Source organism: Podarcis erhardii (genome assembly GCF_964252035.2).
Source record: "Podarcis erhardii genome assembly, chromosome: 4".
Lineage (NCBI taxonomy): Eukaryota > Metazoa > Chordata > Lepidosauria > Squamata > Lacertidae > Podarcis > Podarcis erhardii.
The window spans coordinates 45716604-45738496 of record NC_138508.1 but is presented as its reverse complement, the minus strand read 5'-3'; the positions used below and the strand labels follow the sequence as shown (position 1 = coordinate 45738496).

Genomic DNA, 21893 nt, shown 5'->3' with positions numbered 1-21893 from the left:
AGAAAGTGGAGCTTTCTTCAAGGGAAAACACAGCTAACAAACCTTCTAAATCAAACTAAAGTTCATCCATACTGGCAAACACCAGACATCAGATGTTTATGGAAAGCCTAAAAGCAGGGCATGAGGACAACAGCTCTCATAAATTTATCCCTTTGAAAGCTGGTTGAGATAGTGACCATTATTACATCTTGTGGGAACAAATTTCTAGTTTGATCACACACTTTATGAAGAAACGCTTCCTTCATTGTCTGTCCTGAATCTCACACAGTTCAGCTTCATTGGATGACTCCAGGTTCTAGTACTATGAGTGAGATCTAAAAGCTTACTTACTTTCTCCATGCTGTGAATAAATTTATAGACTATTTATGCACAACTGCTGCATACTGGATTGATGTCATATGGTACACACCGTTGGATGTGTGGGACAAGGCCCACTCATGCAATGGAAGAGGTATAGAAGGCACAGAGAGAGTACAGAGGAAGCAGATCTCTTTACCCATGGTACGTACCCCATTTTGCTCTACATTGACTAGGAAAGGGGTCTTCTACCCCATGACTTCAAGACCCCTTTCCTAGTCAATCTCTGATTGCTCAGGTCCTACTAGTATAAATGCAAAGTTTGGATTTTTGTCTAAATGTGCATCACTTGACACATAATTATGCTGAGCCATGCAGATATTGGTAGGAATCATAAGACCACAATGTGACACTGACTTTGCACCAGTTGTACTGATTTTTGGTCCATTTCTGGGTCAAATTCAAAGTGCTGGTGTGAACCTTTAAAGCCCTTAATGTTTAGGTGTGACGTTACCTAAACAAGCATCTGGATAGAGAGGTACATTCTGTCTTGCTGAGGTTGCACTGAACTCTGCACTATCTGTGCCTAGGAGAGTGTTTCCCAGAAGAGGTTGATATGCCAAATATGACCCTAACTAGAGATACTGAACTTTGTCTAGGTCACCTTCAGGATAGTCTAATGCAATCTGTTCTATGTGGGTCTCCCTTTGAAGATGGTCCCAAAACTCTAATTAGGGCAGAATGCTGCTTCTCAGTTGCTGGTGGAAACAAGATTAGGACATGTAATGACAATTGGTACCAGTGGCACCAGATGCTGGTTTTGAACTTTAAAGCCTTAGAAGTTTGGAGCCACAATTCCTGAAGAACCACATACACCAATATGAATCTGCCTGGATATTAAGGTCTGCAGCAGAAGCTCTGCATAGTTGGCTGGCTATTTGGGAGATTCAGCTGGTGAGTACAAGAAACAAGGCCTTTAAAATCTCTCTTCTTTGGAACACTTTATCCTAAAGGTTATTCTCTCAGAATTGGCCATTTGAGTAGCAATTGTTTTGTTGGTAATTTATACTGATGTCTGTAAACTCTTTTAACTGGCCTAGGTATTGTTAACATTGTTGCTATGCATTGTTTTATGATGTTCTGAATTGCCCTGGGTGGGCTATGCTCAGAAGGACTGTATACTTATTATTTTGGCATACATATTTTGACATTTCAATCAACAGTGAAAAATCAATTTTCAATATCATTTTCCCTTTATTTTTGCCGGGGCACAGATGTGTTTCTATTTCCTAATATTGAGTATTCACTTGTAAAATTGGGTTTATATTAGTATTTAAAAATGCTTTAAAAACTGCCTCTAAAAGAATTATTTTAAAACTTTCTTCACTTCAGTAGTTCTGATTACAGAGTTACGCAAACCATTTCTGTTCTGTATTACTTAGTTTATACATGACTATTTTCATTTTATTGTTTTCTTGGCAACTAACCCATGCATCCAGCTATAAAATAGTTTCAGAAAATAGTTTTAGAAATGCATGTTTAAAATGTCGTTTTTTTTATCTAGTTTTTAAGGAAATGCTTGCTCCTTTACAGATGCACTAAAGAAAAATTAGCTACTTTGCTTGCAACAATGCAGTGACGCAGAGATGCAGGATGATACATGCAATTAGATTAATAATTTGAAATACGAGTTTTATTTCTGGTTGTTGTACTCCACAAATAAATGATCTAAACACTATAAAAAGCACTCATCCACATGAGGATTTCAGTCCCTTTTAAAAAAATATAAAACCTTTAGTTCAGTACAAAAGAATGTTCAGCACACTAAAATACATTGCTATGATGCATTAAATATCAATACGGAGACAATCCACAGACTCTCGAAATGAGCTTTTCTAATAAAAGCACAGGGCTCATTAAAAATTTATCTCAGAAGAAGCCTCAGATATTACTTACCAAGATCCTTGACTTTCGGAAGTACATTGTGTGTGAAGTTTTTATATGAAGCTATTTTCCCTTCAGGGGAAGCAATTCCCACATGAGATTCATAGATCCTTAAGCTTTTAGGCTTCTTAGGAACAGGATGTCTCCGCTGCACAATGGAAAAATGATTTGGGAATAAAAATGTGAGAAGCTGTCAGTTATATTAGACAAGAACTGGTAATCTGAACCAGCACATTCACTTTAAGATAAATGCAGCTGTTATATAACAAATCACATAAATTCGTAGGGTGGGGGGCAAGACAACTTCAGTCTCAAGACTGGTATCATCCGTACAATTTCCCTTCACAAAACTTTCTCTTTGGTCATGATAGTCCCTTGCCATCAACCGAATACCAAAATAGCCAGGATTAAGTGAGCTGCTTGGGTTCAGCCTTGAAAAAGCCTTTCCCAGGGAAAAAAAAGATCACCAGTTGGAAGGAATGTTTCGTTTCGATTCACCTCTTGTGAATTAAACCACCAGGTTGGTTTGTTTTTCCCAAACCTCTCCTGCCAGAAAACCCTTTCCTTGTCGATTTGAGTGCCAAGTACCTTCTCTGTGTTGCACAGCATTATGTGGTGCGATTTAAAGTAGAACCTCAGTTGACACAGGGCACTCCGAACTGACCTTTAAGAAATAAACAGTCCTAGATGCACACTCCACTGCCCATCTCAGGTGCTATAAATGGCAGGTGAAGGATAGCCATGGAACTATTGGCTGTTAGAACTTTGGTCACCAGGGAGACCCTGATCAGCTTCCAGGGAAATCTAAGGTTCCCAGCAGCTTGTTGGAAAACAGGTGCATGTTTTAAACTTATTTTTTAACTATTGTTGGCAGGCACATTATCTGCTCAAAATGTTGTACTACCTCCCTGACTGCTATCCCCACCCCCACAAAAAATAATAATCTCATCTGTGCTTCCTATCATTAAATCCAAAGGTTATTTTACTGAGCTTATTAGAAGGAATACTGCGGAAGGAACATCATGAATTAATAACCAATCTTTTGACTGATGCAAAAATTGTAATTGCAAGGGACTTGCATAACTCTGTAAGGCCTGCCATCCAGAGTGGGTTACAATATTGTGGAGTGTTGCCAAGATTTTCAAAAATCACAAAGTTTGTAGGGCTACAACTTTTTATGCAGCTAACAACTTTTTGTGTACTTTTGGAAGAGTAAACACAAATAGGTATGGATATTTATTTTTCAATTCTGTATGTAAATGTCTACTTTGCAAACAAAGCTTTTTTCTTTGTTTATATGTATCACTGGAACTGATACTTGATATATCTTATGCATACCAAATTAAACATTGAATGCAATTTCCCTGAAAACCTACATACTTCAGAACACCACAAGTCCTTCAGTCTCACAATAAGATCTTCAACTGCCCTGAGTTTGTTAAATAACTTCTGTAATCTTGTTGGGCAGGGGGCGAGGGGAAGGAATGGTAACTCAAAATACAGGGACATGCAAGGATTCCATTTGCATGCTTTATGCCTCAGTGTACAAATAAAAAGGTGAAACAACCACTATGAAATCATTTTTTTCAGATTTTACTTGTAAAATAGCATCAGATTCCAAATACAGTGGAAAGCACCATTTTTTTAATGTAATTTCAACCAAAGTATTACAGCTAACATTAGTCTATTTTCCAGAGATCTTCCACCAGCTTACCTATTTATACAAATGCACAGGCACAAAAAGTGTACCAAATTCATCTGCAGGTGTGTGTATATGGTTTGAATCACTTTCCTAACTATTTAAAGGAAAATGAACACATACTCTCTTCTAATAAGTTTATCTTCTGTGTAAAATGTTATGTAAGGCTTTGCAATTATTACGAGTAAATTTGGCATAAAATGGCCCATTTTTAGATGATCAGAAAATGTAAATTTAGAAGAAACATACCACTCACCAATACCCAGCCCATCCTATATTCCTAACATATTTAAAATAGCTTACTCTGTATGGGGTTGGTGGCTCCCAATTTACCCAGTCATAGTTCACATTGGCACCCTGAGTTACATATCTTGCCCAGGGTGAAATACGGTAGAGGACTTCTCCGCTTCTGCTTTTGATAACCACCTAGAAAATTAAATATAAAAAGAAACAGACAAGGTTAAACTAAGGCCAGAATTATACATTCTAGGTAAGGGGAGGGGGCTGCTACAAAGTAGTAGCTTCACATTTTCTTCGCTTCCTCTGTTTCTCTGTAACATTTTTCAATTCAAAACATGACTGAAAAATATCATGAAGAGGCAGCCCCACAGAGGGTCCACACAAAAAAGAACTTTAATACAAAACTGGTTATGGAGGGGAAAACCAAGCAGCAAGCTGCTGCATATAATACAAATTTGAAAATAAAAACACATGGATGTATCTAGCTAAGTATTCCACACACGCCCAAGTAAACCCATTGAAATAAATTAGCTTAAGTTAGTCATGTCCATTAATTTCAATGGGTCTACTCTCAGAATGACGAACACTGAATACAACCCACTGTGTCTGAGAACAGACTGAGGTAACGCCTGATACAGAAAGCCAGGAGGTCAATATACTACAATGCCATCATCACATTGCAAGTTTCTCCATCCCTCAAAGTTGCAGACAATTCAAAGTGGGCTAGAAAAACAGGCAATAAAGTGTCCTTTAGGTATTTCACACTACTAAATGTTTCTGGGAGAGGTAACTTGAAGCTGATAGCAGCAGCCACATCTAATTCCAATGTACAATTATTATTTTTACGTTTTCATTTGAAAGATATCTAAACTTACTGAACCCAATTTACAGTATTGTAACAAATCACAAAAAACCCAAATCAAAACAGGAATTCCTGGAGAAAAAAACCTTACATTTAGCCAAAAGCACATTGGGACTGTATTTAAAAGAAAGCTTGAGGTTCCAAAGCACACATTCATTCATTAGTTTTAAAGCAAATAATACTGCTTAATAATAAATAAATCAACCTCTAATCAGTTTACATAAAATAGTATAAAATATTCAGTAAAAATAGTGGTTGGTATTAAAAACAGTAGACACAACAAAAATAGAGATTAAAATCAGGATCTTGAAAACAAATATATAGAATAAAATTTAGGTTTGCCTAAAGTGAGGTTAGCAGGTGTTGGTTTACACAGGGATCGTCTCAGTGCCAGAGTACATGTTGCCATGGGTAAGCTACCAAAACCTTTCTTAGCAAGTGATCCCTATCCCTACCTGTAACATATTATAAGTCTCACAACTCTACCATGGTTGCCTGGAGCATGCATTGAGAGTGAGTGACAAGACTCTGAGTGCAATGATGGGTAGGCTCACATTATGGTAGTGCAGTTCTCGCTCATCTCTTTGTTATCAATGCCCAATGTCACCACAGAACGTAGACTCACACAGTGGGACATCTATATCTTTGGAACTCTTTCTCCAGAATGTAACCAATGCCTAACTTTGGGTGTTTCCACTCCAGATACCAGGCAATAACTTTCTATTTATTTATGCAACTGGAATGAAGGCTACCATCAGACAAACAGAATATTAATCTCTCTCTCTCTCTTTCTCTTAAGTATATGCAGTACTTTTAATCAACTGTGTTTTTAGTGAGTATTCCAACTATCTCTACTGGGCCAACTTGAGAACTTTACAAAACTATGGAAAGAAGGCGGAAAGAATGGCCAAGATACAGTTGTTAAAGCAGGTGTGATCTGGAGGCAGGCAAAGAGGCAAACGAGTTGTAATTATCTATGCAGTGTTCAGACTGAGGAACCAGGTCAAATCAATTGTGCAAAAGGCTATTGGCTCTTCTGATTTTGTGTGTGCACAGTTTTATTCATATCATGCTAAGAAAACCAATGAGCAACCATTTGTGCCATACCTGTGTCTGCTCTATAGGCAAGCAAATAACAGGGTCATAGTAGGTCATCTACATTAATTATGCCACACTACACTAAAATACCAGGTGAAAATTATCCCTAGGAGTCTAACATCCATGATTACCTATTATACCACCAAATACAGAATTTCAGGGAAAGGGCGTATGATTCACACATTTAAATAGGATGAGGAACAGCTGGACTCCATCACACCTTTTTTCCTACAGAAAAAGGCAGTTTTTATTAGAACTTTTGGTTCACTTTATATTCTGTAATAGGAAACAACATACCATGGGAGGCACATTCATTAGGTCAAAAGCCAGAGAAAAGAACTAGGCTAAAGCAGCATGTTCTATTCATTTCCCACCAAGACCAATGGTTGATGGTGTTGGGGATTTTTTTAAGCCTTCATTCTGCAAAAACTAGTGCAAGTTCTGACAATTGTATCCCAGTCCTATATTGCTATAGAGGAAATATCAGACTTTCCCATAAAATGGAAATTCTGTTTGAAGCAGCTGTAATGAGCAGCTCCTCAAAACTGTTCATTCGGGGAGGGGGGGTGACTAAGGTAACACAGCAGAGTTGAATGCTGAATGTCATTAAGATTTGGAACAAGTTGAAATTATTTTCTCTTTTTTGCAATCTAGAAACAGGTCTTTCTGAAATCTAGTTTAGGGGAAAGTTTAATGTGCTTAAATACAGATATTGGGCCCTCGGGTTTCTCAGTTTAAAACTCCTGCTAAATCTTTAGGTTGAAATGTATTACGGAAAGAACCCCTGTTTTCCTCCATCCCCCATCCCTCAGGTTTTAGAGTTTAAGCAGCACACAAGAGAACCCATCCTTAATTAAATGATGAAGCCAATATGAGCTGCCTTTTAAAGTGCTGTACAGTGAATAATAAAAGAGCTTACTAGCGTGATCCTATACTAGTACATTTTGAAGTTTCACAGACATACTCGTAAGATAAAAATAAAAAGTCTAGCTTTCAGCAAAGCCTAAAATGAATAACTGGCTGTTGTAAAAATGTAACTCTCTCTCTCTCTCTATATATATATATGTGCATGTCTGTACATGAACCTTCCTACTGGTAAGGAAATCCATATCATAACCCAGATGGCTTGCTGGTGTTGCTAAGCATTGGGACAACTGACTCAGAAAATTCTCTCCATTTCCAGAGGGTCAGTCCACATTAGTCTGTTGACAGCAAACACAAGAGATAAATTCTTTTCTTTCTCTGCCTCCCCCTTCCACACACGCTTTGCAGCCTGTTTTGAATATTCTGAACAGCCAGTATGACATTTGAATTCTACATCTGTATCACTGTCCTTCCCAGAACAGGAACTAAAAATAATGTACACATTCTTATTTCCTGAAAGATAGAGTCCCAAACCACTAGGCTACGTCAACGGAGTCCGTTATCCTTCCCTTTCTTCCAGCAAATGCAATTTATAACAGCATTTAAATCATGTTTGCTGGTAGTGTTGCGGCCTCAGATTCAATCTGCTAGGGATGAATCTCTTCAAACTAAAAAAACAAAACAACACCCCCCTCAGTCTGTATGGTTACCAACATACAGTATTTGTAGAAGTCATAGAACAGAGAGAGAAAAGAGAGATCCGAAAGTCTGAATCTGTTTCAAGAAAAAGAAGCAGCAAGTGAATAATAAAATGGAAATGATTATTCAGGGAACAAGGTTTTATGTTGAGGAAGCACATTTTGTCATTTGGAGGTAATTTGAAAAGGGCAACGTCTTTCTTCAACTGTAAGTGAGAAGGAGCAGAACTAGGTGGCCAGAGGCATTCTAAAAACTTCTGCAATGTGCAATGCAGCTTACTATTCCTAGGCTTAATATCACCTGCAATGTAACTCCTGGATAGATAAAGGCATATGAATGGCTAAACTATATTCCATATACTCAGAATCATTAGAGCACACATTTCAGTGCAACGTACTTTCCATGCCATGTGTCAGTCACTTTCATGCAACAAAGCCAAGGGGTGAATAGCTTGCAGAACATTCTGAGGACATCATCTTTGCAAAGACATTCTAAGGAAACCTATCTAGTTTACTTATTTTTATCAGAAATAACCAACTGTTCATCGGCAGACTTGTACGCTCTTCACACTGTATCTCCTATATATTTTGCAAAGTTGTTTTTTTTTTTCCTGTTTATGCTCTCTCAAGATATCATAACCAAATTTTGCTATTTCCTGAAATAAAGGAGCAGTTTTCAACCGGATGCAATTGGATAGCGAGAGTCAATATAGTAGACTGAACCTTGCAAACTACGATGACTTTAACCACTGATTTCAAACCTGCACTGTGTTTTGGGTTGCCTAGAATTCCCCGATAACACTGGGTATGAACCTTCTAGTTAAAAATAATTTGATTAATTGTGTGATCTTTTTCTAACATCATTCTGGGACCTTCCAGGTGTTGCGGGACTATTAACTCCCATCAGCTCCCGCCAGCAAGGGCAATAGTCATGAGTGATCACAGTTGCAGTCCAGTGTGGTGTAGTGGTTAGAGTGTTTGAACTAGGACATGGGAGACCAAGGTTCAAAACCCCACTCAGCCATGAACCTCACTCAGTTAGCTTGGGCCAATCACTCACTCTCAGCCTAACCTATCTCACAGGGTTGTGGGGAGGATTATATGTGGAGCAAGAGAACCATGTACACCACCTTGAGTTCCTTGGAGGAGAAGGAAGGATATAAATGCAATAAATAAATGAACACCTAAGGGGACACATGCCCCTTATCAATTCCTTAAACATGCAAAAGATTTAACAGAAACTAGAATTTACTCATTTAATCTTTTTTTCCCATCTATGCTTTCATTTGAAGTCTATGCTTTCCATTTTCCACCTTTCCTTGTAACTTCAACAAGATATGCAAAGATATAGCAGATGTCCTGGCAAAAAGAAAAATCCAGAAAGGGCATAAAAGATGCTAGTATTTGCTAATACTGAGAGGTATTATCTCTGTACAAAGGGCAGGTTTTTATTACTGGCCAAGGCAAAATGCTAACCTCCCTACTGAAGAAAGTACCTACAGTCTATCTCTAAGACTGTTACTTCCAAGCAACAGTCTTAGAGGGAGAACTGAAAGATGCAGAACAGAAGGGCGGGGGGGGGGCATGAAATTTCCAGAGCTAGATCTTCCAGTTCAAATCCAGTTCTGATATATAACACTCTTCCTGCATGTCTATAACAATGGCTCATTACAGGCTGTCACAGCAGTCCCAGGTGTCACTAAGAATTTATATTTAAGAGACAATATTAAACGTTTCACCTTGCCTGAAGGTTTTAAGTTGAAGATAAAACAAGAGTTACCAACTCAACCTTCACTCCTCCAAAAGAAAAGTCACTGAACACACAATTTTGTAGATTCAAAACATTTACGCCTTTGCACTTGGCACTGATTCAACAACTTTTTCAAGTAAGCATTACAATCTAACTGGTGCATACAGAGATCATGCTCATAATCTATTTGATAAACACAGAGCATTTGTTTTAAGTTCAAATGTCTGAAATGAATTTTAAAAAGTAGTTGAAGAGGTAAATAAAGGAAGAGTTAATTATAAATGAGGTAATCAGAATAAGGTTGCTTTTATAAGTGTTAATTAGCTAAATCATTTTGTACAAACAGAAGCTTCGATAAACAAAACAAATAAAAAATTACGGTCCCCATATAAAAGAGTGGCTGCCCTGAGAAAAGAGCTCATTGGATAGATAGACTCAGTTCTGGAATCTGTGAAAACTAAGAACAAACAGGAAGACAAGTTCAAATATATTCTATATCTATCTGCTATTTCATTCCCTCATCACCACCTTCGTGAACTGGTCATCTAATCAGGAGTAGAAATACTACAATGCAAGAACCTCTAGCTCCTAACTCAGAAGGATGCCATGGGCAATAGAATCAAAATCTGCCAAGAAAATCAAGAGTGTCACACTTCCACTTGGACTGGTCATCCCACAGAAAGCCATTTCTGCTCCAAGTCAAGGTCATCCGAGAGAACATGCAGCTAGAGAGGAAGCAACCATCAATTCAAACACAGTGCACAGGAACTGGCGTTTAGGTTCTTTTCCGAAGTGGTCTAACCATAGTCCCACCCCCTCTTGCAAATCAGCTCCTAAACATAGAATTCCAAGCACAGTGGCATCTTAGAGTTGTATGATGGCATTATATTTGCAGTTTTGTTTTCAAGCCCTTTCCTAATGACGCCCAGCATGGAATTCACTTTTTCCAATCCCCTCATTTTTGGAACTGATCATCTTTTAAAGTCAAATGCTACCAAGTTGGATTTTCTTGGCAATAAAAGGAGGAGGAGGAGGAGGAGGAGGAGGAGGAGGAGGAGAATATTTTACTATTTCCAATCGGTTCAACAACACTTATCTTGTATCATGTCCCTGGCACTATTTAAGATTAAGCCCAGGGTCACTGCCCCACTGGTGAGTTCTATGACCAACTAATCTAGGACACATTGGTAGCCTGCCAGCTCATGATGGTTAAGCACAGAGGTGCCCCACCTTAAAGTGGATCCACGGCTGGTTGAGGCAAGAGATAGAGCCTTTTTAGTGGACATGCCCATATTATAATAACACCTTGTCCCAAGGTGGCCCCCTTTGATTAGTGAATGGGTTTCTTTGTCTGTTTTTAGCCTGCCAAGTAGAAAATGTTTCATCTAAGGATTGTGTTATCTGCTGAGCCTGTCTTTGTTGTGTTTTGTTTGTGATCATGCTGTTTTACCATGATGCTGTGATTTTAGCCACTGTAAGCCACCTTCAGGAAAGTGTGTCTGCAGAAGGCGGGTCTCTACTACTCTGGATTAATTGATGTAGTTCACAAGTTGGTGCATATTCAGTACAGTATTTTGTTGTTGGCTGAGGGGCATTGTTCCCAAACTGAAAAAAGATGCTCAATGCAAAGCAAAAAAGGGAGAGTGGAAGAATTGTTAATACAGTCAACTTCTAGCTTGCAAGAAGCCATTTATGCACCATTTGTATACTACAGAATTCTCAGTCCTACAAAGAGGCTTGCATCAATGTGTACCTGGAATCTATATACCGGTACATAAATCTCACCTGACCACTGCATTCAGACAGTGATAAAGAGACAGAATTGATCAAAGGAACTGCTAGAAGGCTGCTGCCAGATTACTGCATAGAAAATCCCTCACAATACAAGCTGATAGATAGTTGTAAGGTGTAGCGAGCAAAACACTGGAAACTCTGGAAAGCCTGTGGTTTTTGAACTTCAATAAATAAAAATTCAGGGGCTTATATTTACAAGTTCCATCCAGATTCCTGTAAAGGAAATGCGAAACATGACAATGCAACACTAAATCTCCATTCAACCTTATTACAGATGTTATGATACAGATACTACTGTATCTACCCTCTTAAGCATGTGCTGTCACAATACCCCAGACAATTGAGGCAAGTCACCAACTAAGCACTTTGTGTTCTTCTAACCAGTGAAGCGTGTACCATTCTGTTCTGTTGTGTCAGTCAGGGAACTAATGATATATGGACTATTTTCCTAGCTATTCTTTGAAATTCTTAGACATTGTTGCTTCATACAGAATCAAGTTCTGAGACGTGTTAAGCCAAAAAGCTTTTTCTTTTTCTTCCTTTTCAGAATATCTACTTAAGCAGTGATCAGAATTTTTGCCACAAGTGCAGTTGTGTAGAATATACTTTCTAATATTCTAATATTAATAAGGAGGGAGAAGTCTGTGAAACTTTATGAAATAATTTTCTTGTGAAGCAATGCACACACCTCCTAATGCAGGGGTAGCTAATGTGGCACTATCCAGTTGTTGTTGTTGTGACTCTTAACACTCATCAACCCAAGCTAGCATGACCAAAGGTCAACAATGATAGGAGGAGGGGTCCAATAACAGCTTACCACATTGGCTACGCATGTATTAATCAAGACCATGTGTTTTCACATGGGAATGTATGTGTGTCTTCATGGGTAATATATATATTCAAGAGAACCTAAAGAGACTGGGTTTCAAGTAGCTCTGCAGTGCTTTTCAGGTGTTCCGTGGGCCTGCACAGCTTGGTCCACCCAAAGGGCTCTTGAAGGTATTTTTCCATGTGCTTTGGGTCAGTTTCTACATGCTTGGTGTCAGCGCCTGACATTATGAGGTAAATGACAGGGCCCACAAAGGTTGATACCAGCCTCCTTTTAAAATAATAAATTAAAGACCTGGACCTGGGACAGTAAAGAGAAGTGGGACAGGTGGTTGAAGCTGCCACTGTCTTCCTTATCATCAATGCCTCAGAGCTCTGTATATCAGCATGGGCAGTAAGCAAGATAATGTGCTTGCCTAGCACCAGGGGCATAGGAAAGGGGGGGTAGGGGAGGTTTGCCCCAGGTGCCAATTATCAAGGAATAATTACTGCCCTACTAGGGCGGTTCATATTTAATTTTATTTTTTTAAATGCCTGCTCCAAAGGTCTTATCTTACTACACTAGGGATTATATAGCTATATATGAAATTTCATGCATATCAGTTAATATCTTGACCCTCCTCCACAAAAATAGCTGTTTGCTTGGCCGTTTTCCTATGTCACGAAGGCTGAAATTTCAATTCAGTGGAGCACTTACTGTTCCCAACTCTAACCCTACGGAAAGCCATCTAATTAGACTTTAATTTGATTTTGAAATGTTTTTAGGAGGTAATTTAATTTTTGTTTGATTTCATACCAATGTTATGTATCTGATGTCAGCCGCCCTGAACCCAACTTTGGCCGGGGAGCGCAGAATATAAATAAAAGTTTATTAATAATAATAATAATAATAATAATAATTATTATTATTATTATTATTATTATTATTATTATTTTATTATTATTCCTTTGTAAGAAAATATGAACTAAAACCATTTTTGCAGGGGGGACCACACCAATGGGGGGGGGTGACAAGAAATTTTCTGCACCGGGTACCAACTGATCTTCCTACGCCTCTGCCTAGCACTTCCTTTTTCAGCACTAGCTCAAGAGAGTACTGTGCAGCTGGACTGGTACTGCTTTCACTGACACCATTGTTGCCCTCCACTACTGCAAACTGTCTCCCTTTGGAGGTGGGGGGGTCAATCAAAACTGCACTTTCTTGCTCAAGCCCAACACTAGACCCAAGTTTCTAGCGCTTGTAAGACTTTTTTTTTTAAAAAAAAGTCTTGCGACGTGTTTGTCTATTAAAAAAAAAAATCATCTGCAGAAAACCCAGCAGTCCTTACATAGCAGTATATCAAATATTGCCAGTTAAGCATCACAATTATTATCCCTTAGGAATGGAGTGCCTTTCATTCATAAGAAACTTGGAAGCTAGCAATCTCTTGCAAGGCAAGTGAGCCTGAGGAATAGCGGCATGGTCCAAGGCCGCCCAGGAAGATTTATGGCTTGGTGAGGATTTGAATCTGGGTTTCTCACATCCAAAACCAGTCTGTAGCACTATTGTATACTTGAAATAAAGCAACTGAGCTGAACTTATAAATCAAGCAGGCATGCCCCAGCTGAAACAGCTTATGGTGCAAGACATCCAAAGTAAGTATGCAAATAAATAAAATTTCTGTCACTTTGACAAGTAGACCAAATTCCAGTTGCTGTTCTGCTCGTTTTGACAACACACCATAATATAATCATGGGGTGGAGATGGGATCACTTGCTATTGTCTAAAGCCTACTTCAGATTATATATACACACACACACACACACACACACACACACACACACACACACACATAATCGGCTACCCTACAAATCACTCTTTAAACCACCTTGGCATGCAGTCACTTGAAAATAGCTGTTGGCAAATGTGACTTCTGAGCAAGTGACTAAAATACAACCGGACATCAGAGACTATCATCATGCTAAATACTGTTTGAGTGGAACAGCTTTAATATAAATATGCAAATGTCAGAGAGACTGGTTATTTACAAGGACAGTATATAAGAAGCTATTATCTCTATCCTCTGCAATTTATAGCATTCCATTAGCCTGACATTTGTGCGCGACACAAGATTTGATGAATACACAATGCAGAGAAACTGAGCTGAGCATTCAGGGAGCACACACCATATTTGAAATGAGATAATGAAGATAAAATCCTAGGCTGTGGCCTGAAGATTTCTCACCAGTTCCGGAGGTTTGGTATGCTTAGTCCTCTTGGCAACCATATTTCCTGTCTTTCAATCTCTGTACAATGAGGAACCTAACTGCAGAATGAGGCTATCAGCAGAATCACACACAAGCTCCTCTTCATGTGCACATCTGTTGATTTTTGCCACAAACTACTTTGAGCACAAAACATAAATAAAATGACCTAGCAACATACAACAGCAAGAGGCTGTACAAGCAGAAATAATGAGAAAAGGGGGCTACAGTCTGCTTCTAAATCTGTAGGTCTGCCCTGCCTACACTGCTGCACAGGCTGCTACTGCCTACCTCCTGAGCTTCAATGCTATTATTATAAAACCCTGATCTGAGGCTGTTTGGGAGTTGACACTAGTTTTGAAACTCCAGTGGGTTGCCATGTCCCTCACTTCTGGAAAGGACAAGAGCATGGACAAAACTATTTGTCTGTTAAGACCAAGAGAGTTTTTGTTAGTATTTTTTAGTGCTGCTGACATTTTAATACTTGACTGATGCTGCTTGATTACTTTTTATTGTGGTTTTAATGTTGTTGAGTACTATAAGCCATCCTTTTATATCTACTCTATCTATAAAAAGGAGGGCAATAACTGAGTAAATGAATACTAAGGATCAATAAAATAAAAATAAAACAAAACAAAACAAAACACCAAAGCAGCAGAGTGAAAAATTGTTCATATTAATAGTATATCTAGGTGTTGCAGCGATACACTATGTAAAACAAGCTGGCTGAGGCTGCAGGGCATTCTATAGCCTCTTGCCTGTGTCACTGGTCCTCTGGCCGTCAGGATGGGTGTACAGGATCTATGGCAGCCAGTTCCTTCCCATACCACATCCCAACACCAAAGGGGTGCTTTGGGTTTTGTTCTTTCACCATATTTACTCTCCTCCCAGCAGCACGAAGAGTGGAAGTAATGGGTTCCGTTGATCTGATGCAAGATACAACTCTCTGTGGCAGAGATGGGGATAGTATGTCTCACTGTGGTGATCTAGCAGTAAGTTATGTTCCCATAAGTTCCCCCTTATTGAGCAATTAATGAATAAAGCTAATCATATTAGCAAGCTAGTGATCTTTAGTAATTATTCATGATTTTTTTTCAAAAAAGGAAACATACAGGGGGGTGTAGAAGGAAAAGGAAGTTACAAGAACAAATTTAAGCTGTGGTGGGAAAGACAAACAGAACAGCCGAAAGGACAGTAACTTTCTATTTAAAAAGAAGCATGCGGCTACATTTCCATATGGAAATTCCAATGATCCAGATGCTGCTAACACTGTCCCCTGATATTTTAGGGTTAGCTACCTATTTGCATTTGGACTTGTATTAAATATTTAATATAAATGTCAATGGCTGGAAAACAAATTAGTCATCCCCCCCCCCCGCCGTCAAGCAAGTTTATCTGCCTACTTGTATAAAGAAAATGTAAAAGAGTTTAAATCAAGGAAGCAAAGTCTTATCTCTAAAGCAGGTCATGCCTTGATTTTCCAAAAGAGGGAGATATAACTCCATTCGTAGAAAGACAAAGTCTTTCCATTTCAATAAAGCACCTAAAACACATTCCGGTGAATTATTAAAAACCAGTAACTTCTCTCATTTTACTTTTGCATTAAATGTCACCTTATGTGTCATTACTGCTCTATTCATTAAAAACATGAATCCAACCCTATATTCGCATCTAGCCTGTGTTAAATGAAATGTCTGATCATGATTGCAGAAAGCAAAACATATATAAATACAAATGGACTAAAGTAACAGAGCTCTATCAATAATTGTTGGCAATAATTATCAGCTGTGCTAGTAATCCTACACCTGTTAGTGATGTGGGTGAGTGTGTCAGGCAATCCTCTCCCACCATGGCTTGCTTCATTATTCTTTTCAAGCGCACAGAAAGCTCTCAGGAGACACTTTGTTACCCCCCCCCCAACAAGAAAGAGTTTGTTTCTTCCATCTTTCCTATCACTTTTCCCGAATCAATAAATTAGGCTGGGAGGAAAGGAATTTGCGAATCTCACACACCTAAACGGGAAATGGTTCTCCTCAACATGTGTTTTAATATGATTTTAGCTTATCATGTGATTATTAGTATTAGAGCTAGTCATAAACATAATGAAATCATAAATATAATCCATTCCAAAATTAAACATTTAAAACTAAATATACCTATCCAGCCTCATATAACCAACATGCTTAAATCTAATTAATGTATGAAAGGGTTAAAACCATAGAGTAAGCTGTGCTGCCAGGCTTGTTGTTGTTGTTTAGTCGTGTCTGACTCTTCGTGACCCCATGGACGAGAGCACGCCAGGCACTCCTGTCTTCCACTGCTTCCTGCAGTTTGGTCAAACTCATGTTGATAGCTTCGAGAACACTGTCCAGAAATCTCGTCCTCTGTCATCCACTTCTCCTTCTGCCCTCAATCTTTCCCAACATCGGGGTCTTTTCCAGGGAGTCTTCTCTTCTCATGAGGTGGCCAAAGTATTGGAGCCTAAGCTTCATGAGCTGTCTTTCCAGTGAGCATTCAAGGCTGATTTCCTTAAGAATGGATACGTTTGATCTTCTTGCAGTCCATGGGACTCTCAAGAGTCTCCTCCAGCACCATAATTCAAAAGCATCAATTCTTCAGCGATCAGCCTTCTTTATGGTCCAGCTCTCACTTCCATACATCACTACTGGGAAAACCATAGTTTTAACTATACGGACCTTTGTCGGCTTAGCTATGTCCATTTCTCCTCACCTTTGGGGTAAGTCTTTGTTCTCCAGTCTACATGTGAAGCTCAATGTGTGAAGAGGTTTGAACTGGTTGTTCCAACTCAACCACATGGCTCTCATATGACATTCCTGAGTTCCTATACTAATAAGTTAGGAAAGTTCACCACTTTGTAATTATGCTAAGCTTTACAGCCTATGCAACTGTTCTGAAGTACATGAACCTCACCTTTGGAACCTTTGTAAGTAAACCATTTTTTAACTTACCAAACATGGTCTTTTCCTGTGCTGGAGGAAGAGGGAAAGAAACCTTTTAAAGGGATATTTTGGAATTCACTTTAAAAGTTGTATTTTAAAGGTCTAACAGACTATATTCCCATGCTTTACTTTTCTGCATAAATTCTGACTTTAAATCGCTGCTGCTGAGGTTTTCTAACCAAAGAGTACTTCCCCAGTCTTGGATCATGGAATTCAAAAATTATCCTCTCTACAGCTTGTTTTTAAAAAAATCATTTTTGTGCCAACAGAAACACAATGGAACTATAGAGTTGGAAGGCACCTTGAGTGTCACCAGTCCAACCCCCTGCAATGCAGGAGTACACAATCATCCCTTTTTGAGCTTGAACCACCAACCTTTCAGTTAACAACTGCACTAGTATTTCGCAACAAGCTGTTGAATTCTCAAACACCAATGTTTCAAACTTATGGATGAACAAAACTGTCTTCGAAAACTTTGTGGACACTTTTAATTGGGTTCCATAGAACACAGGAAGTCGATTCAAGGTTTCAGAGACACATGGTCCTCTCACTAGCTCTCTTTCACACCCTGCTGGCGACTGATTGAGGGTCAAAGTCAAGGTCTCTTTGAGTTCACTCCAGGGATATTGAGTACATCTGGAAAAGGAGTTGGTTAGATTAGCATAACATTTACTGGAGATCCACTTAAAAAAATATTGTGGCCTTACTTACTCAAACCTTTATCTCCCTCACCTTTATTTCTGGGTCTAGGGGCAAACACAAGATACCCACATACTCTATACAAGAAGATTAGCAGCGCATTGCTAAATAAATACAATATAATCCAGCATTAAGATTTTATAACTATCAACAGTTCTTTTGTTTCCAAAATCCTCAAGATTATAATCCAAATTTTTATTCTAAGAAACTGCACATATAATGTTGACATCCAATCACTTTATGAATACACCACCTCGGTAGCACAACCCGCAACCTAATTAGATTTGCTACCACTTAAATCCACTTACTTCAACTGGGACTAAATTGGCTGGACTCCAAGTACCTTGGCTTAACTGAGCTGCAAGTCAGGCTGTCAATGTGAAAAGAGTGTTCCAATTCTGTACCATTCATTTTCATAACAAACCCCGAAAGAGGTCGGACATTATTATCAACCTCACAATAAATACCCTTGATACTGTTCTTGTGATAGCAGTCCAAGCAAGTAAAAGGCATTATCTGGATCCATTTAGTAAATTACGCCACTGTTTCCCCAATGAGGACAATGAACTAGTGAGAGACTTCCTTTCTGGAACTTTTGGCTGAAGTTCCACCTGTTGCCCAAATGTAGAGCTGAAACTGCTGAAAGATATAAAGCAAGCAGGATTCTGCAAAGTTAATGTGAGATGGCAAATTATTTATATAAGTTTCAAAATTCATCCTTTATTATTATTTGCTGCAGCTTCCTGTTTAAGTAAACATTTTCACTACAAAGGAACACTTTTCCAGTATAGCACAAAACATAATATATAGCCCTTAATAACACTCTATTAGTGGTACTACTTGTAGTGAAAGAATAAATCTGATTTCAACTAGAGTTACTATATTCGAAATAAAAGTTCCCGACAGGAAGTATTTCTTTGATGGAGGAATAATGGCCTAACTAGAAATAATAATAGAACTGTAGAGCTGGAAGGAAGAGGGGAATCTAGTCCAACAAAGGAATGCAGGAATCTTTTGTCCAAGGTTGGGCCACAACCCTGAGATTAAGAAGCTCCATGCTCTACCAACTGAGCTATCTGGCACCAATTGTGTTACTTCTTATTAGGTAAGGGTGATGTTTATCAGAAGTGCAGTATGCAGGGGAGATTTGAGCTCCCACCCATCATAGCAATAAAGATCCCCACACACCTTGGTGAGAAAAACACCCAGTGAACCAGTGAGGCCCGTTTTCTTAAGCCAGATTGCACCACATGAATGGGTGGGGTCATTGTGATTGCACCAAGGGTTAAATCTCCTGTCCTTGCATTCTCAATGAATATCATCCCTGTGTCTATAACTAATTGGGGTGGGGGAAAGGACATGATGTGCTGACAACTGATGCAATTAGAGCTATGTGTAGTTAGACCCCAACAAAGTATGGCTTCTTCACAATACAGCTTTTTAAGAAAATGTTGTTAGGTATAGGTATAGCCTACATGCGGAACAAATAGTCTATACTTTATAACCCTGTGCTTCTTAAAGCAAGAAAGTCTTAAGCTGTGACCAGTGTAAGCCAGATAAACTGTTTCTTTTGCATGGCCTATCTTGTTTTCAGTTTAGGAATGAAGAAGCCAGAGTGAAATTCAAATGTTAGAAAAACTGGAAATTAAAAACGGCTTTCAATCAAGTTTATGTGATTATGATATTGTTAGCTTAACAGCACTGGGATGCATTGGGGAAGACCAAAACATTTAGTTAACCATTAACTTGGACAAACCAGGTCGGTGCTTTATTTTCACGCAAACCAATTTAGGTTCACGCTGGATAGGGAGAGAGGAGAAGAAAGGCTGGTAGAGGGTAGCTCATACATTTTCTCACAACTATTCACACCTCCCAAATCAATACTACTCATGTACAGTGGTGCCCCGCAAGACGAACGCCTCGCAAGACGGAAAACCCGCTAGACGAAAGGGTTTTCCGTTTTGGAGGCGCTTCGCAAAACGAATTTCCCTATGGGCTTGCTTTGCAAGACGAAAATGTCTTGCGAGTTCCTGCGGGGGTTTTTTCCCTTTTTCCCCCCCTTTTCCTAAGCCCTAAGCCGCTTATCAGCTGATCCGCTAAAAGCCGCTAAACCGCTAATAGCGCTAATCCGCTAAGCTGTCAATGGGCTTGCTTCGCAAGACGAAAAAACCGCTATACGAAGAGCCTCACGGAACGGATTAATTTCGTCTTGCGAGGCACCACTGTACTATGTTCATAGAGGCATAGAATCATAGAACTGTTGCTTTGTTTATAGTGTTTTATAGATTATTACTGTTCTAGTGAAGATTTGTAATTGTTTTACTGATGAGCTGTTAAACATTCTATGACTTACACTGTATTTGATATGTTCTATTATGTTCTAGTATTTTATTTATTGTTTGTAAGCTGCTTTGCAATTTGTTTGAATGAAAAGTGGCACAGAAATGTAATCGAACTATGAACCACTGCCCTCGAAAAACCTTTAGACTGCCCTGCTACATGGCATTTTATTTATCTATTTAATATTAATAAGTTATCTATTTTATTTCAAAAGCAAAATTCTTCTCAAGTTGGTTTACAGCATATATCTCAAAATACAAAAAGGTACTAAGTTCAGTAATATGTGGTACAATCTGGATTTTTAAACATTTATTCAGAACATTTGGAAACCACAACTGTGCAGCAATTGAGGTATAACTGAACTCATATTTAGGAAAATAATACAAAGGGGAAACAATTTTAAAATTGAGTTGTACGTTTAGACCTCTGGGGACGCTTTGAAACAATGTCAAAGATCTAAAATTGGTTCAGTGAAAACTAAAATAGTCATAATAAGCCCACTGAACAAATAAACTTCACCGAGCTGTTGCACTGCTCAGTTAGCTACCCAAATCTCATGGAAACCAATGGGATTTAAGCAGCCCATGTGTAGGACTTCAACCTGGCCTGTTAAGTAGTATTTTTGGTTTTTATGGAAGCCGCCCAGAGTGGCTGGGGAAACCCAGCCAGATGGGCGGGGTACAAATAATAAATTAGTAGTAGTAGTAGTAGTAGTAGTAGTAGTAGTAGTAGTAGTATGATAGGGGAGAGGGAAGCAGGATTTCCCCATTTGCCTCACCATTTCCCCCAATGCATCAGTGTCCTCAGAGAGTTGTTGCAATCATAAGACAGCAATGACAACAATTCACTTACAAGGAAGGAAGGAAATGCATGCATCCCAGAATATAATTGGAGGTGCTCAATATGATCCATTCCCCTCATAATACAGTAATACCTCGGGTTACGAACACTGCGGGTTGCGCGTTTTCAGACTGCGCCAAACCCGGAAGTACCGGAACGGGTTAGTTCCGGGTTTTGGTGCTCACGCATGCAGACACGGCACTTCAGGCTATGAATGCTGCGGGTTGCGAACATGCCTTTCGCATGGATCGAGTTTGCAACCGGAGGTATGACTGTACCAGATTTTGGATTTTCAATCTTTGCCTCCTAGTGCTCAATGGAAACCATAAAGAACCCTATCTGGATAAATCAGCCTTTGTGGCTTGTTTCCTTGACCATGCCGGAGTGTGACAGAACATTGGTAACTGACATTTTAATGGATAACTACTTCAAACATTAGAAAAATGTCCATTGTTAACTTAGTGTGGGTCTGAAGAGAGACCTTACATGCTTTAAGGTTCAAAGTAATGGGTGCCGGCTCCTTCTTCTAAGGGAATGCTATAACTTTACCCACCCTCCCCCCCCAAAAAAAAAGAATGCCAACCTTTCAAATACATGGATGAAATACAAGTGATCCATTCATCACCATTAGGTTGTGGGCTGTCCTGTTTCCTACCCTTGAAGATCACTAGTGAACTTAGTTATTGACAGTCAAGCCGATTCCTATCTCCATAGCACCATGATTCTCTTTAAATTC

General features: G+C 39.0%; 1 protein-coding gene across 2 annotated transcripts in view; it reads right to left on the bottom strand.

Annotated features, from left to right (window-relative positions):
• Positions 1-21893, bottom strand: part of GBE1 (1,4-alpha-glucan branching enzyme 1) — a 143750-nt gene that overhangs the window by 77876 nt on the left and 43981 nt on the right. For both annotated transcript variants that reach the window (XM_081858475.1, XM_081858476.1), the window contains exons 4-5: positions 4244-4366; positions 2254-2389 (exon numbers count right to left, since the gene is read on the bottom strand). In XM_081858475.1, the coding sequence (XP_081714601.1) occupies positions 2254-2389; positions 4244-4366 (259 nt within the window). The remainder of the gene's footprint in view (positions 1-2253; positions 2390-4243; positions 4367-21893) is intronic.